This window comes from Rousettus aegyptiacus, unplaced genomic scaffold (genome assembly GCF_014176215.1).
Source record: "Rousettus aegyptiacus isolate mRouAeg1 unplaced genomic scaffold, mRouAeg1.p scaffold_m13_p_10, whole genome shotgun sequence".
In the NCBI taxonomy this organism is placed as follows: Eukaryota; Metazoa; Chordata; class Mammalia; order Chiroptera; family Pteropodidae; genus Rousettus; species Rousettus aegyptiacus.
In genome coordinates, this window is record NW_023416285.1 from 1,281,714 (window position 1) to 1,296,953 (window position 15,240).

Consider the following 15,240-nt stretch of genomic DNA (forward strand, 5'->3'; position numbering starts at 1 on the left):
AGAGCAGTGGATGGGCTGAGGTTGGCACCTCTGGACACCTTCCCCTGCCTTCCCCTCTCCCCCTGCCTCAGCCTCCCTACCTCCTTGCCTAGCTCTGTCCTCAGCTGACCCTGGAGAGGGTGGGTGATCAGCCCTCCGTCCTGGGCTCATTTATGTACCAGGCTTGCGTCCTCTGGGCAGAGCTGTGGCGGGGTGGGGGGGGGGGGCGGGTAAGGCTGGAACTTGGTGGGGGCAGGCACGGAGGGAGCATGGGGCAGCAGGAGCAGGCCCGACTATTGTTATGGCTGACTGTCCCATTTCGTAGGGAGGGGCAGACTGGCCTGGCCCCCCTGACATTTACCCCCCGCCTTGCCCCTCAGGACTCTAAATTCTACCTGGAGAGCGAGGTCCTGTTTGTGAGCGTGGGCAGCCTGGTGGAGCACTACCACACCCACCTGCTGCCCAGCCACCAGAGCCTGCTGTTACAGCACCCCTATGGCTATGCCGGGCCCAGGTGACAACCGCACCTCATGCTACTTGGTAGAGGCGACTCTGCGGCCATCACCCCAGGCCACACAGAGGAGACTGGCCTGCATGGTAGGCGGCGTGGGAGTGAGCACCCTGCTCTGACCTGAGGCCTCCCCCGACACACCTTGTGGCATCTGCCAGGCCAGGCCCCACCCAGCAGGCTGGGTCCTTGGGGCTGGGCCAGGCCCCAGAGGACTGGGAGGCTCTCCCATCCCATCCCACCTGGCCTGCCCCACTTTCCAGGAGCCGGAGGTCCCAGGACTGAGCCCTGCCTGGGCTTCGTGGATAGGCGTTCTGGCCCTCCCCCCAGCACACCCACCTGCACTGGGCTGGGAGCTGGGCAGGGCTGGGATATCTGGGGTTGGGGCAGGAGCTGGCTCCAGGACCTCCCCAGGACTGCTAAGACACAGGGTCCAGGAGGGGCCTGTGCCTCACAATAAAAGCACAGATGAATTTTGCCTCGGTGGCCAGGCCTCATTGAGTACCTGCTCTGATATCTGAGAGATGACTACCACAGCTCAGCTCATGGGAGCCCTAAGAAGTGGCCTCCCTGTCTAATGGCACAGGTTGCTAAGTGGCCTGCCCTGGGGCCACAGCCAGTAACTCAGCAGGATGCAGACCCCGGCCACCTGGGTTCAGAGCTCACACTCTGAAGCACCAGGTTCTGCTGCCACAGGTCAGGTCCGGGGCGGTGGGGCTGCAGAGCTTAAAGGTCCCTGCATCTCCAGCTGGGCCACTTGCTCGATTAGCAAATGGTTACTGGGAGACATCTGGGCGGGAGGTGCACACAGCCTACGCTGTCCAGAGCAGCGGGGTGTGCAGGGGTTCAGAGCTTGGAACCCAGCCAGGGGTTCCAGGAAGGCTTCTTGGAGGAAGTGATGGCTACAGATAGGAGCAGGAAGAACAGGCCTTGAGTAGGCGAAGGGTGGGCAGGGATGGTGGTATCTAGATGCCAAGGCCCCAGCCACAGGGCTCAGACCTGTCCCTGGGCGGCCCTTCCCTCTGCCGTGGATTCCAGTAGCCCCTCCTGCCACAGCCGCCCAGGCTGGGTTTCTCTGTGTGTGAAAAGGAGCCTCAGCTGGGGGTCAGGGCAGGCAGGGACGCCAGGGTCATCCAATCGTCACTGCACTTTGTATTGGAAAAGAGGAGTTTGCTGTGTACAACCCACACTGAGGACAGCACTTGTGCCCACCAGCCAGCTGTTAACTGTCCCCTGGAGAAGGCCCTTCGAACTCTTCCCCAACCGCCACCCTGGGCCACCCTGCGCATGTTCTGAGTGGGGCGGTTTGCTGGAGAAGAGGAAGAGATGAGGTGGGTCAGCTGACATGGGAGGTCACAACCCCCGAATGCTGTGAGGTGCAGTGGGGACCACGGCCATCTGCTTCCAAGAACCAAGTGACCAGTACCGTCTGCACATGCTTCCTCTTCAGCCCACCCGGGGTGAGGGGTCAGTGCAGTCACAGTCGAGTCTGGGTTGCAGGGAGCTTCCGGTGTTCTGCACCGTCTCTGGAAAACCAGCAGTTCCTCTCTGCTGTGGTGATAATGCTTTGACCTCCGCTCTGAACTCGCTTGGGGAACCCAGCAAGGCGTACTTCTCCACTGTGGCTGTGTCTTCTCTTCCTGCACGATTTCTAAGTTGGGGCTTGGCTCAGAGAAGCAGTTCTATCCGCTGCCACTTCAGAGCCAGTTCAGTGGCTGAAACATAGTTGACCTCTGAGCTGGAAGGTTGGTCGTTCTAGGGCCCAGAGACATGTGATCGGTCCTTCTGGCTGCCTGGACCGCTGAGGCCTGTGGCTGCCCAGGCTGTAACCCTGGGTCCGGCCTGGCTTTGCCTCCTCTCAGGCCCTGGGACTGCTGCCCAGGACTGCTGCCTGCTTCTTGGTGAGCTGCCCCTGGGCCCAGGACCTCAGCTGCAAGAGTGCATGTGTTGGGTACATGGGATCCCAGGCATGGTCCGGCATGAAGGAGGGACTGCAGGGTCCCACTCCTGACACCCGCAGTGAACATTCTATTCCTCATAGAGGATCGGAGGGTGCTTACTCAGCACTTACTCTGTTTGAGGTGCTAAGCTGGATACCTGACAGTTTGCTTGGAGAAGCAGCTGCTATCCCATTTTACAGGTGAGGAAAATGAGCCTAAGGCCTGGATTCAGGTGCCAGCTCTCCACTTACTGCCGTGTGATCTGTCCTTCGCTGCTCTGAGTCTGCCTAGCTACCCCTGCCTAGCTCCCTGTCACCCCTCATGGCTGCAGATATTGTGGGGTGTCTAGATAGTCGGCCTCCCAGGGTTGTAGGTGTGCCCTTACTCAGCTCAGGGGGCCATAGCTCTGGGGGAGGAACAGCTGACCTGCTTCAGTCTGGGAATAAACCTGCTCTAGGGGCTCTCCTACTCCCTCATCTTATAGATAGGGAAACTGAAGCTCAGAGAGGGTTCGCTGACTTGCCTAGCATAGTGGTGCCTTTGGAGCTGGGTTCCATTCCTGGGCTTGAGAAAAGGGCCACAGATGTGCAGGGAAGCTCCTCCAAACAGGGAACTGATGTGCTTTCTTTCCTACGCTGATCAGAAAGAGTGCAGGAAGCCTCTCTACCTCCTGTAAATAGGGGTTTTTATTATGGAAAGAGTTGTTTTTACTGTCCGATGAGACCTCACAAAACGTCTGGAAGGCTCTCAGTCTCCAGTCCAATTCCAGGTCATGGTGTGTGGATGCCCCCTGCTGGTCTAAGAGGGAGCTTAGAAAAGGTAGAGGGCTTAGGACCAAGGGGCTTCTCGCCCAGTGCCCGCCCGGATGGGTTGCTGGAGAGGCCTAGAGAACACAGGCTGCACAGAAATATGGGGCAGAGCTGGTACTTGAACCAAATCCATGTGTCTAGAGGAGGAGCAGTGAGAGGATGGCTACAGCCTCTGTCTGGTTGTGACTTGGCGGCCTGGAGCCCCTCAACAGGCAGCTCACGTACAAATACAGCCCCTCTCTGTGCTGGCACGTCCCGTCCCTCTGTCCAGAAAAGACTGTCTGAAGCGGCGGGTTGCAGCAGGCCATTTTTAGTTCACACCAACATATTGAGCCAGCCTCTGTCACTGTCACAGGGAATCCTCCTGAGATCATAGGTGTGAGCTGAGAGATCGACATTGGTGTGACAGTGGTAGGTGACATGGGGTCTGGACCACCTACCTCTGCACGTACAGGAACACCATCCTGGATCTGTTTCCAGGTTAGAATACATCTGACTTTCTACCTTGGTAGTCTGACAGAACCAAGTGACTGGCAGTTCTGGCCTCAAGTCACTTTTGACGTTATATAAAAACACTCCATTTCCACCAGAGCCCAGTAGCAAGCCAGAGTCACTTTTTGAGTTGCTTGAATCTGGGTTTGTAGTTTTCATCAAAATTTAAAAAAATCAGCAATTATGTCTTCAAATAGTATTTCTATCCTCCTCCCAAGCCCACCTCCATTTTCAGGGACTCCAATTACACGTATACTAGGCCTCCCGAGCTCCTGCAGCTTACTGGTGCTGTTTATTCTTTTCTGGGCTCTTTTCTCTCCGTGTTTCGTTTAATTTCTTTTTCCATGTCTTCTAGTTCACATTTTCTTCTGTTGCGTCCAATCTGCTATTCATCCCAACCAGTGTGTTTTTCATTTCTGACATTGTTTTCGTCTTTGGAAGCTCGATTTGGTCTTTAAGTTTTTAAAATTTAGATTATAGTTGACATACAATATTACGGTAGCTTCAGGTGTACAACATATAGGTTAGACATTTATATAACTTTTGAAGTGATCACCTCAAGTCTAGTATGCATCCGACACCACAAATAGTTATTACAATATTATTGACCATATTCCCTGTCTGTACTTTACATCCCCATGATGATTTGTTCTTTTTTGTACCTTTATGTCTATGCTTAACATGCTTGATTATCTTCTACTTCTTCCTTCCTCCCTTCTTCAGCAAGCCCTGATACTTCTTGTGGGCCAAGCCTTGTTGCTGGGTGCCAGGGACCCAGACGTGAATGCTACAGAATTGTGGAGTCTTGTCCAGGAGATGTGCCCTGAGAGCAGCCGTCACTATTTATCTGTAGAGGATATCTCTGCCCCTACTGTGCGCAAAGCTAAAGAGGCCCCTGCTGGGAGAGCAGGCCTGGGCTCCTCACTGTTTTCCCACTGCCCAGCTCTGGGCCTCAGCTTTCCATGGGTATGAAGGGAACGAGGGAACAGTCTGCCTACCGGGCCTTTTGGGAGGCCCAGATGAGACAATAGGCGTGACAGGGATGTGTGTGGGGGGCTGGTCTGGACTCTTGGCTAGCCTCCAGGTCATCAGGAGGTGACGTGGTCTCATCGACTCCCTGGATGAGAAGACGACTGGTGCATGAGCAGGCCAGGCCCGGGCACCAGGCAGCCGCCCTGTCTGTGGAGCCTTATCAGGGTCCACAGGCCTCGCTGCGTCTGACCCCACCCTGGCTGCCAGCCCGGCCCCCACACTGTCTGCGGACCGGCTCGCCTGCCCGCCAGGGGTTCGGACAGAGCCCAGCACAGGGCCGGGCCCATGGGGGCAGCGACTGTCTGCTGGAGGAGTGGGCGTGGCGGGCACGGAGACCCAGCCCCGGGCTCTGGACGGACCCGGCTTAGACAGCACCTCTGGCTGAGAGGAGCTAGCAAGGAGACCGTTTAGAACGCCCTCCTGAGCATCGCGTAAACTGTCGCGGGAGGCCTCCGCCAAGGTGTGACCTGCGACCACCACCGAGGGAACGGGCGGTTCCGGAGGAGCGGGCGCCACTGGCACAGCCAACCGGGCCTCCTTCAGCGACTCCGCCTGTGGGGCCGCCCAGCCGACTTCAGCTGCCCCGCGACGCGCGGGCGGGGCCGCACGGAGTTCCAGCCCAGCGGACTGCGGCTGCGGCCCCGCCCCTCGCCGCCCGGGCCCCGCCCCCACCACGCCCGCGGCCAGCCAATCGCAGGGCGCGTTGCTGGGCCGCGCGGCGCGGGCTGGGCCTATGGGGTGGCACGTTGTTGGGCTGCGGCGCCTCAGGCCGCACCCAGCGCGAGAGGCCTGGGCCGCGCCGAGGGCTGAGGGGGCGAAGAGGCCGTTCGGCCGGGCGGGCGGGAGCTGCAGGCCGGGAGTGCGCGGCGCACAGGGGGCGGAGCCGGAGCCCGATCCGGAGCGGGAGGCGACGGGCGGCGGCTGCACTCGGACCCGGGAGCCCGCGCACTGCCCGCGATTCGCCACTGAGGTGAGGCCCGCGGCCGGGGGCGGCGGCGGGGCGCGGGGCGCGGGGTGCGGCGGGAGGCCCAGGGGCCTGCAGCCGCCAGGGCGGGCGGGGCCGCTGGGCGGGGGACCTGGCGGCTCTCGGGGCGGGCGCGGGGCGCGGGCCGGCTGTCGGCCGTGGCCCGTGCGGAGGGGCCAGCGCAGCGGAGGTCGCCTCGGCCAGCTGGCCCGGGGCCGGGGCGCGCTCCGGGCCGCTCGTGGGCCGGCCCTGCCCCGGAGCGCCGCGCGGACCGACACGGCGCCCGCATCCTGCCGTCGGCCCTCGGTTCAGGACGGCCGCTCGTGCCCAGAGGGCAAAGCCGGAGCCGTCCCGGGCCGTGATAGGGTGTCCTGGACCTTACCGAGGGGCCCTTTGGCCATCTCCGCTCCTTTCTCTCCCGCTTTCTGGGAGGTGTCGGAGGGCCTCTGAGTTCAGGTGAAAATGACAGGTGCGATGACACGCGTCTGACAAGTGAGAGAAGGAAGCTTAGCGAACGCTCGGTTCTGTTTAAGGGCACCGTGAGGGTTTTATTTCTTGAATGTGATGTTTCCATTTTCTTGGCCTATAACACTTTTGTTTTTACTCTTGTAATTCACGGTTCAAGATATTTTGCAGGTGATTCGTGTTCTCTTCGTGCATAGCTGCCTTAAAATAAATATTTTGCTTAATCCGAAACTGCCGGTGGTGTGACCATATGATTTTGTGCCCAAATGACATAAAGCACCTGTATCCGCAAAGACCAGAACACAGCTGTAGTCGTATATAATGCTGGCACGTTATTACAGAAAGGTTTTTTTTTTTTCCCCACGTGAAAATTGTTTGGAATCTTAATGGGAATACCCAATAGGCTATTGAAAGGTCAACTCTGTGTCTTTTGCAAGACGCGTTCGTAAAAGCCCCCGGTGAAAACGAGGCGCAGTGGATACGTAGGAGTTCACACCAGGGTGGGGAGGGTATACCAGGCAGAGGGTGAGTTAATTAATTGTGTGAAGGTAGGTTTGTAAAAACTGTAGCTTTAATTATGCAAATTATGCAAATGTCAGCGGTATGTACACTATTGTTAAAAATCCAAAATCTTAATCTACCTCTTTAAGTCTGACTATTGGGGAAAACTAGAGGTAAAGTTGTTTTTTAAGGAAGTGGATGGTTTTGGCAGTCAGCACTGCTTTTCATAGTTTTGATGTGGTTTACAGCAGGACAGATGGTATGATTTGTTTTAGTGCTTGTTTTGTGTTTAGTTAGATTTTAGTTAGGCTCACTGAATGACACGAATCTAAATGCTACCTGTCTCCAAAAGGTGGGATAGTTTCTTCTCTAAAATATAATTTATATGGCTGATCATTTTCTCCTTTAACTCTTTGGCGTTATTGGATACTGATTATGTTTTGTTGGGTTTTGTTTCGTTTTATTGATTCTACTGTAAAAGCTATCTCTTTGGATGATTATTAGTTTTTAGTTATTTCACGTAGTCATTGTATTGAGTCAGAAATGTAAATACCGATATGCTTTATAACATTCTTGAAAGGACTACAAAAATCAAACATCTAATTACTGTTAAAATTCTCTCAATTGTCCCAATTTTTTAATAGTTTGATAGTTAATTTTAAAGACATTTTTATGTGAAATTTAGAGTTTAAATTGATTTTATTTAGTTTTACATTTTAACTCGTCTCACATATATAGTATATTAGCTGCTATTTACCCTCATTCAGCTTCAACAGTTATTAACTCATAGCTAATCTTCTTTTATCTGTACTCCCAATCCGAGATGTCATATCCTTTTAACTGTTAAATATTTTAGTATGTATATCTACTTACGTCTTTTTAAAAAGGTAAACACAAATGCCACTGTCACAAAATTGCTTATTACCTTCAGATGTCGAACCAGTGTTAAAATTTTCTTGATTGGCTTTTTTTTTTTTTTTTTTTTTTAAGTTTTGAATCAAGATCCAAATGCTATTCATACATACACTGGGACTTGTTTTAATAGATAGGTTCTCTCTCCATCTTTTGATATCTAACTTATTCGTTGCTGAAACTTGATGGTTTGTCCTGTGGCGTTTTATATACACCGTCGGGATTTTATTCTGTATTGTAGTTTACACAGAATTTACTGTAAATTTAATCTAATTTAGTTAGATCTGAAGGTCTAATCAGATTCAGGGTTGGTTTATTTTTGGCAAGCAGACTTCATAGGTGAGTAGGTAAGGATTAATAGTTTTCTTGTTAGCAGCCTTTGATGCTCTATACTTAGAGTCATTATTTTGTTAGGCATTGAAAATGTGGATATTTTAATTCTATAACTTCATTTATTAGTTGGAATACTTCTATAAAGAGAAATTTCTCCTTCGTAATTTTGTTACCTTGAATTATAGCTCCTTTAAGAAAGGCAGGATAAATGCTTAATTTCTCTCCCATTATTTACTAGTTTTCAAAATAATGAGTCGATATTCTCTAGAAATAGCGAGTGAGTTGTGTATATGTGTTTCTATCATTGCAAACTCATAGATTTAAACAGATTTATTATGTTCAGTCCATTGTAGATACTATCTTTATTTGATGCTCAGATTGTCCCATCTTTGTCCAGTAGTAACCTGTTTAAATTGGCTTCTAGGTCCTTTAGACACAACTCCAATAGTCCTTGCTCTTCTTTCTGCTGCGACAAACTACAGTATGTTCATCTTGGATATTTTCTGTCCCTGCCCTGAAATTATCCATTTCTATAAGGACCTTTGTTTCTTTTAATGATAGTATTTAGTAACTCCAGTCTTGCTACTAGGGTGATCATTGTTTCCAGTTCTTTCCAGTGCACAGATCGTAGGTTACTGATTTTCCACTTGTAAAGCAAGAAGACAGAGTTCTATTTAACCTTCTTGGTCTTACGACTATCTTTTTTCTTCTAAGACAAACCTCTTGATTCTAATTACTCATCGTTTTATCCTGCACTGTACACATCTGTATTGAGCACCTTTTCACGTCCCTGTTAACTATTATGTCTTCAGAAAATGTCTGTTCAGATCTTCTGCCCACTTTTTAATTGGATTTTTTTTTTTTTTTTTTTTGCTACTTGCCGGAGCCAGCCAGCTGAGATCGAACAGCACCTGAAAGAGGGGGGTGAAGCCTAAGGGAAAAAAGAGAAGACAGAAAAGATCTTTCCAGGAAGGCATACAGTCAGAGCTGCAGCCCCGAGTTTATTTAGCATAGTCTTTTTACGTGATTTTTGAATACCATAATCAATCACTATGTTACCATAGCAAAGCACACCATACATATCTATAACAATGCTTGTCAATTACATATGAGCATACATAGCCCTGTTTCCAAAGTTGTAAAACATTCTGTTACCTTAAAAGGTGAGTTTACGAGGCTCGCCAAGGTAACTCAACTTCTTGTTTCCTAGAACCATTGTTTAAGCAAACTCAGTAGCCATGTTATGGCTTCTAGCTGCGTGACTTCTTCAGTGCCTCATGATGGCTTCCATCATGTCCCAAAATGGCTCCCTACAGCTACTGAGTTGTATGAGTTCTTTATATATTTTGGATATTAATCCCTTAAGATACATGATTTGCAAATGTTTTCTCCCATTTGGTAGGATGCCTAACTTCTTTAATTTGTAATTTTATGGTTATAGTCTTAGTATGCTTTACATGTTTTTAACCATGCTATTTAAAATTGTTTTTTTTACCGTGGGAAAATATTAATAAAATTTAACATTTTAATCATTTGTAGGTAAGCAGTTTAGTGGTATTAAATACAGGTACATCGTTGTGCAGCCATCACCACCATCCATATGCACAGCCCCTCCATCCTCATAACTCTTTTCTTGTAAAGCTGAAACTCTGTCTCCATTAAGCAGTAACTCCCTGTTCTTCCCTCCTCCCAGCATCTGGCACCCACCATTCTACTTTCTGTCTCTCTGATTCTGAGTACCAAGTGCCTTATACGAGCGGAGTCCTACAGTATTCTTTTTGTGACTGGGTTATTTCACTTTGCATAATGTCCTCGAGTTTCATCCATGTCGTAGCACGTGTCAGGATTTTCCTTCTGTGGCCCAGTAGTATTCCATTGTGTATATATACCACATTTTGCTTATCCATTCGTCTGCTGACGGACACTGCCATGTTTCAGCTGTTGTGAATAATGCTGCTATGAACATATGTGTTTGAGATCTTTAAATTATTTTGGGTACATATTCAGAAGTGAAATTACTGGATCATATGGTAATTCAATTTAAAAAATTTGAATAACCCCCATACTGTTATATAGTGGCTGTGCCATTTTACATTCTCACTGAGAGCACAGAGTTTCCAGTTTCTTCACATCCTTTCCAACACTTGTTGTTTTCTGTTTTTTGACAGTAGCTGCAGTAGCCATCCTAATGTCAGGGTATCGCGCTGTAGTTCTGATTTGCATTTCCCTAGTCCCAGTGTTCTTTTTTTCACGTCACATCTGGCACCAGTGGGTGTATAGGACAGACATAGTTCTCATTCCTTCTCTCAGCTGCACAGTGCTCCTCTATGCGGTTGACAGCACAGGTGTTAAAGACTTCAGTGCTACATTTTTCTTTCTTTCTTTTTTTTTTTTTTTTTTTTTTTTTTTTTTTTTTAACAGCTGCCATTTCAGCCCCTCTATTGAAGTATACAGTTCGGTTTCAGAAATGCCATTTCTGAGATAAAATCATCCAAATTATACTGACACGAAAGTTCATTATTAGATTGTTAATATCACACTTTAGTTTTCTGTTGTCACCCATTGTCCTCCCACTGAATGCTGACTATTTAAGCTTTAAAGTCTAAGATTTAGACCTGTAGATTCTAACTAAGTGTGTGAAAAGCAGCGCCTGTAGCTCTGGTCGTTACTGTCGTCTTGCTGACATCTGTTTTGTCAGTTCTGTGTTCGGAAGGCATCCTGAATCAGCCCTGGGTCACGGCAGCCTCCAGCTGCTCTCCTTGAGTCCTTCCTTTCTACCTGTTCTCCACCTGTCAGCCAGGGCAACTTACATTAAATATAAATTAGGTCATGTTCTGTCTTGTTAAAACCTTTTAAAGACTGATAAAGTGATCGCCTCTAAGAAACAGTGTAGCTGTGGGACGGGGTGGGAGGGAGACTTGCTTTCGCTGCATGCACCTTATATACCTTTTGAATTTTGATTCATGTAACTGGATTATGCATTCAGAATAAAATAAGTAATTTTACAAACCTCACAAATTTTACAAAACGAAATACCCCAGTGACTCTGCATTATACTTAGAACTAAATCCAAACTTCCTACCATGATCTCCAAGCTCACTTTCTGCCACTCGTTTATGCTGTATTTAAGTAGTCTTCTAGAACCTGCCTAGCTCTTTTCTGATTCAGAGAATTGCGTATTGACCCCTCTGCTTAGAAGGAAGGCTTTTACACTGCCCTGCATGGTTGGCCTCCTCCTCATCTTCTACATCTCCACGTAAATGTCCCTTAAAGAGGTCTCCCTGACTGCCCCTTACGGTAGGTTTTCTATTCCCTAACTCCCCAAAGGCAGAGAGACCAGATTTATCCACTGTTTAAGCTGGCTCCTCTCTGTTCTTGCTAGAAAGAGTGACGTGACTGGATCACGTCACTTCCCTGTTGAGAGCTTTTTCGTGTTTCTCCATGGCACATAAATCCTGAGCTCCTGGAGCAGGCTTTCAAGGCTCTGCCTCTCCCCATATCTCCAGCTTCATCTCCTATAACATCTTGGTTTTGCTTCCCATAACCTGGCACACTGACATGCCATAGGTGCCCAATACATATTTGTGGAATGAACGAACAATTTAAGAGCAGCCTTTTTAAGTCTTGGGAAACCAATAGCTAAAAACAAGATTGTAAATCTTCAGGGAAGGCTACATAAAGAAGGTAGAATTTAAACATCTTTAAAAGTTAGGTACAGTGGGTAAAGAAAAAATGCCATTCTGTGAAGGAGAAATGGAAGTTTTTTTAGACTAAAATTTTTGTAGTCATGTTTTATGGCCAGTGGCCACACACACACACACACACACACACATTCTGCCTACATCTGCTGAATCTCAACTGGGCCAGGTGATTCAGATGCGGCCCCTGATTAAGAACCACTGTTCTGTGGCCTTGCTCTTAGAACAGTGGCCCCCCACTAACCAGTGTCGCGGTGGACGCAGGACCACCATTCTGGGAAGGAGGGGTTGCTCTCCACATTATACCTGTGTCATGGTTACGTACTTCTGGACTTTCCTTAGGGGTTTGGCCCTCTGTGTTGAAATGATTGTTGAAAAATTGGGATATACTTTTAATTGGCAAAATAGAATTTCTAAAATCCAGTTTGTAAACTTCAATTTTCATCATTTTAAACACTTACTATGTGCTAGGCATTGTACTTTTATGTATTATCTCATTTTATCTTACTTCAGTCCTATTAAGTAGATACTGTTAATCTTCTTTTTCAAATGGAAAAGAAAGAAGAGAGTTTAGGTGATTGCAAGGCCGCACAGGAGCTGGTGGAGCTAGGATTCAGACCAGGGGCTTCTGACCCTAGAGTGGTGCTCGTAGCCACCCCGCTGTGCTGCCTTTTATGCTCCTGGTCCCAACCGTTTAGGCACTCAGTTATAAGTCCTGGTCCCTGGTCTTCCGCATGAGGGTAGGCGTTGTGCCCAGTCTGGCACGATGCCCGGCACAGAGCGGGTCCTTAAGAAATATTTGTTGTATTAGTGATCTTGAGTTAATTTTTTTAAAGCTTTGTTGTGAGGAATAGTGTCCATGGTAACTTATTAAAGGCGTGGCCCATCTATTCCCTTAAAAGCATCTGTTCGATAAAGGGCCAGATAATAAATACTTAAGCTTTAAGGACTATGTGATCTTTTGCAACTGCTCAGCTTTGCTCTTGCACTAGAGCCATCATAGAAGACGTGTAAATGAATGAGCATAACTTCCAATAAAATGTTATTTATGGACACAAGTTTGAACTGATTTTCATACCTGTCATATGTTACTATCCATGTTTTTATATGTTATTCTTTTTTTAAAAACCTTTAAAAACCAGTCTTAGCTTGTGGCCCTTATAAAAATGGATACTGGGCTGGATTTGGCTTGGCGGGAAAGGGTGGGGGGCATCATTTGCTGATTTCTTTCCAAAGAGTCTAAATTTTATCATTAGATTAAATTAGACATCTGCCTCCTGGACCGAATTGTCTGTCTGCCAGTGGACTTTCTTTTGTTGCATCATGTTTTGTTCTAAGTCAAGGAGCTCTGTGAAGAAATATCGCTCTGAAATGTTATATTGTATTGGTTTTAGGGTGATTGTTGGGGGCTTTGTGATTATAATAAATGAAATAAAGACTGTTCTTTCTTTTCATCAAGAAATTTGCTTGAGTTTTCTTTGAGTGGAATTTTCAACTGTATTCTAGTTCTAGTCCAGAATGAGTTTTTATAGTTTGTTTTTCCTTTTGTTTTACCTGTTTCAGTTGTGGTTTAATAGAAAGCTACTTGGAGTTAGAAAGACTTTGTTACACCCAGCTGTGTAACTTTCTTTGCCAAATTAATCTTTTTAGCATAATACCCGGCTCCGAGGAGGAACCTAAGAAATGACAAGCCCCTTTCCTACTTTCACCTCCACCACTTCCTCTACCTCAATCCTTGGGCAAATCACTTCCCTTTTCTGAACTTCTGTTTCCCCTGCAGTAGGTATGATAATACCTTCCTCATCCACTTCAGAGGGTTTGTCTGAAGGTTAAATGAAAGGTACTTCATAAGTGATAGTTGCTGCTCAAGTGTGTGACTTATTATATCACATATTTAAAAGATATTTGGGGGGAAAAAAGGAGAAAGGAACAATTACTAATGGTGCATTAACTTCTCTTAATTGCGCCTCTGGCAATTATCTCATGTCTTTTGAGTATAAAACATGGTACTAAAAAAGCAGATACTAAATGTGTTATATCTAATGTAGCAAAATGAGGTAATGTTTGAGAAAAATGTAATGCTTGCAGTTCATAGATGCCTTTGCCACAGTTTGCTACACAAAATTACAGATTTGTGCCAAAAGATTTGGAACTCAATATCTTGGAGCTACAATTTTTACGTTTTACTTACTTAAAAAATGTTGCTTCACAGTCTTCTTGCTGGCATCATTTCCTACAAGAAACTGGCTGCCTTGCTTTATCTTTGTTCCTCTACACAGCATGTCCTTTTTCTTGGGCTGCTTTTATGATTTTCTCTAGCTCTGATTTTGAGCAGTTCGAGGTGCCTTTGTGTACAGTAGGTTTTGTGTTTCTTGTGCTCAGTAGTTCTTTGAGCTTCTTTCTTGTATCTGCTGGTTTGTAGTATTCATTGAATTTTGGAAAATTTTGGCCATTATTTTTCACATATTTTTTCTGTTCCTTTTCCTTGTCCTTGCCTTTAAGGCCTGCAATTCCATGCCAGTTAGACTGTTTAAAGTTTTCCTGCAGCACAGTGATGCTGTGTTCATTTATTTGTCTTTTTTATTCACAAATCTACAATGTTTACCTTTAGTCTTGTACAGCATAATTTTTTTATATTTACATTGTAACTTTCATCTTAAGACGTTCAGTTTGTATCTTATTTATGTCTTCCATCTCTCTAAGATTCTGAACATAAGGAGTACAGTTGTGCTGCTTTAATGACCTCGTCCACTAATTCTAACTTCTCTTTCAGTTCTGGGGTGGTTTTGATTGATTTATCTCCTCAATACGGGTCATCCTTTCCTGTTTCTTTGCTTGTTGAATGAGTTTTTTTTTTTTTTTTTTCAGGTGAGGCAACCCTTGGTTGACCTCACAGATTGCAAGGACCTTGTCACCTTACAATCCCTTATTTTTTATTTTTTATGCCTACAGCACCTGGTCTTCCTAGGTTGTCTCCCCTCCAAGTACTAGCCAGGCTTAACCCTGCTTAGCTTCCGAGATCAAATGTGATTGGCTTATTCAGGGTAGCATGGCTGTAGACGAGTAATTTTTATTGGTTGCCAGACACTGTAAATTTTACATCGTTGGATTTTGAATTGTTGTTTGTTCCTATAAATATTTTTGAACTTTGTTCTGTTACATTAGCAACAGGACTTCAACATTTTTTCATGTGTTGGAGATGACGAATGGCAGCATTTTCTTTTTATACAAATTCCTACCTTCCTTGAGAGTCTAAAGTCACTAAAAAAAACCCACTTTCCTGTGACTCCTGTATATTGTTTTGGGTTTATTTTCCTCGTGTTTTAGCAGGTTATTTTGGCTAGTAGAAGGGATGTCTTTTTTGAATTCCTTATCTTCTAAGGTTTTAAAAACGGAATGTAAGATTTGGTTTGTAAATTAAATATGCTACACTCCTAGTTCAATGCCTACTAGCTATCACAAGTCCTTAAAATAGTTAAGAATCCTAATATAGCATAATATTAAACTTTAACAGAAGTGTTTAATAGTTAATGCTTGTTCTGACCTATGTACAGGAAATTAGAGTTTGAAGGAATGAAGGGGGAGAAAGTCTAATTCATTTTGCCCT

At 46.6% G+C, this 15,240-nt stretch overlaps 2 protein-coding genes and 1 pseudogene across 21 annotated transcripts in view; 2 read left to right on the forward strand and 1 right to left on the reverse strand.

Moving 5' to 3' along the window:
- SH3BP2 (SH3 domain binding protein 2) overlaps positions 1–969 on the forward strand; it is a 30,969-nt gene extending 30,000 nt beyond the window's left edge. For all 7 annotated transcript variants that reach the window (XM_016159304.2, XM_016159307.2, XM_016159305.2 and 4 more), the window contains one exon: positions 360–969. In XM_016159304.2, coding sequence (XP_016014790.2) covers positions 360–497 — 138 coding nt within the window. In that variant the 3' untranslated portion in view covers positions 498–969. The remainder of the gene's footprint in view (positions 1–359) is intronic.
- Positions 970–5,564: 4,595 nt separating this feature from the next.
- Positions 5,565–15,240, forward strand: part of ADD1 (adducin 1) — a 69,528-nt gene continuing 59,852 nt past the window's right edge. For 4 of the 14 annotated variants that reach the window (XM_016159209.2, XM_016159212.2, XM_016159215.2 and 1 more), the window contains exon 1: positions 5,570–5,730. The gene's annotated coding sequence lies outside the window, so the exon portion shown is untranslated. Of the gene's footprint in view, positions 5,731–15,240 lie in introns of all 14 variants that reach the window. The other 10 variants (XM_016159208.2, XM_016159211.2, XM_036227420.1 and 7 more) reach the window with 6 other exon arrangements.
- Positions 14,577–14,694, reverse strand: LOC118609247 (annotated as a pseudogene).